This window comes from Lipotes vexillifer, unplaced genomic scaffold, assembly GCF_000442215.2.
Source record: "Lipotes vexillifer unplaced genomic scaffold, Lipotes_vexillifer_v1.1 scaffold634, whole genome shotgun sequence".
In the NCBI taxonomy this organism is placed as follows: domain Eukaryota; kingdom Metazoa; phylum Chordata; class Mammalia; order Artiodactyla; family Lipotidae; genus Lipotes; species Lipotes vexillifer.
In genome coordinates this window covers 1,673,356-1,674,865 of record NW_006781096.1, presented here as the reverse complement: position 1 = coordinate 1,674,865, position 1,510 = coordinate 1,673,356, and the positions used below count along the sequence as shown (strand labels likewise).

The following is a 1,510-nucleotide window of genomic DNA, read 5'->3' as shown; positions in this document are numbered from 1 at the left end:
GCTCCATGATCCAATCCAGGATCACCTATGTTTAGTTATCTTGTTGCTTTCATCTCTTTTAATCTGGTAAAATTTCATAGTCTTTTTCTTTCACGACGTTAACCTTTTTTAAGATGATGGGATAGTTACCTAGATTTGTCTACCTCAAATACAGGTTATGTATTTTTTGGTAGGAATACCACATTATGTTATGTCCTTTTTAAGATAACACATCAGGAGCTGTACAATATCCATTTCCCCCCATAACTCATGATGTCAATTTTGATCATTTGGTGTGGTGGTGTCCACCAAATTTCACTACTGTAAACCTTTTTATTTTGTAACTGATAGGTAATTTATGGGGATTATTTTGAGACTATGTAAATATTATATTCCACATCACACCTTTATTTTCTAGTTTTAGCACCTTTTGATGATTCTTGCCTAAATCAATTTTTTATTGAGATACAATTCAAGTATTATAAAATTCACTATTTGAAAGTGTACAATTCACTGGTTTTTAGTATATTCACAAAGTTGTGCACCAATCACCATTATCTAATTCCAGAACATTTTGTCACCCCAGAAAGAAACCTTTCACCCCTTAGCAGTCATTCCCCTTTCCTTTGCTCTTTCCAGACCCTGGGAACCACTAATCTACTTTCTGTCTTTGTCGATTTGGCTATTTCAGACATTTCATATCAACGGATTCATACAATATGTGGTCCTTTGTGTCTGGCTTCTTTAATTGAACATGTATTCAGAGTTCATTCATATGGTAGTTTTAATCAATCCCTCATTCCTTTTTACCTAAATCAATTATTACTATGGTTCTTGAAAAATGATGATACTCTACATCATTCCATCGACACTTACTAGTTAATATAATTTTTATCTCCCTTTATCAGGAAAGCACTTTAAGAAAATTGGAAGCACTTTAAGAAAATTGCACGATGAAGTTCATTTTAGACAGGGTTCCCTTGCCCTCAAGTCGTTTCCAATCTTAGAAGAAAGGGCTTACAAAGACTATCTTTCTCCTCTGCTTCCTACTTGAACAAGCAGCAATGTGTCTCTCTCCGTCTGTCATCCACGGGCTCCTCCCCCTTCTCCAGGTGCCCCTCCCCGGCGGCTCAAGAGGCGGAAGTGACGCACAGGAAGTGTCCCTCTTCCCCTTGCTGTGGGAGGAAGGAATCAAACCTCCAAGATGGCGGCGGCGTCGTCGGAGGAGCGGATGGCTGAGGAAGGAGGCGGTGGCCACGGCGACGGCGGCTCCCCTTCGGCCATCGGCTCTACCCAGCGACTGCCCCCACCTCCCCCGCCCCAGGCCCCGCAGCCGGGGTCCCAGGCTCCCCCGGCCCCGGCGCTGGCTCCGGACCAGCTGCCTCAAAACAACACGCTCGTGGCGCTGCCCATCGTAGCCATCGAAAACATCCTCAGCTTTATGTCCTACGACGAAATTAGCCAGCTCCGCCTGGTGAGGCCCCCACGGGACCCCCGCTGCCCTCTCCGCCGGGCCGAGGTTTGGGGAGGG

General features: G+C 44.6%; 1 protein-coding gene across 1 annotated transcript in view; it reads left to right on the top strand.

The window, feature by feature from the left end:
• The first annotated feature begins 1,151 nt into the window (after positions 1-1,151).
• The window catches only part of FBXO28 (F-box protein 28), a 28,651-nt gene continuing 28,292 nt past the window's right edge, over positions 1,152-1,510 (top strand). The window contains exon 1 of the mRNA XM_007454483.1: positions 1,152-1,453. Coding sequence (XP_007454545.1) covers positions 1,184-1,453 — 270 coding nt within the window. The 5' untranslated portion in view covers positions 1,152-1,183. The remainder of the gene's footprint in view (positions 1,454-1,510) is intronic.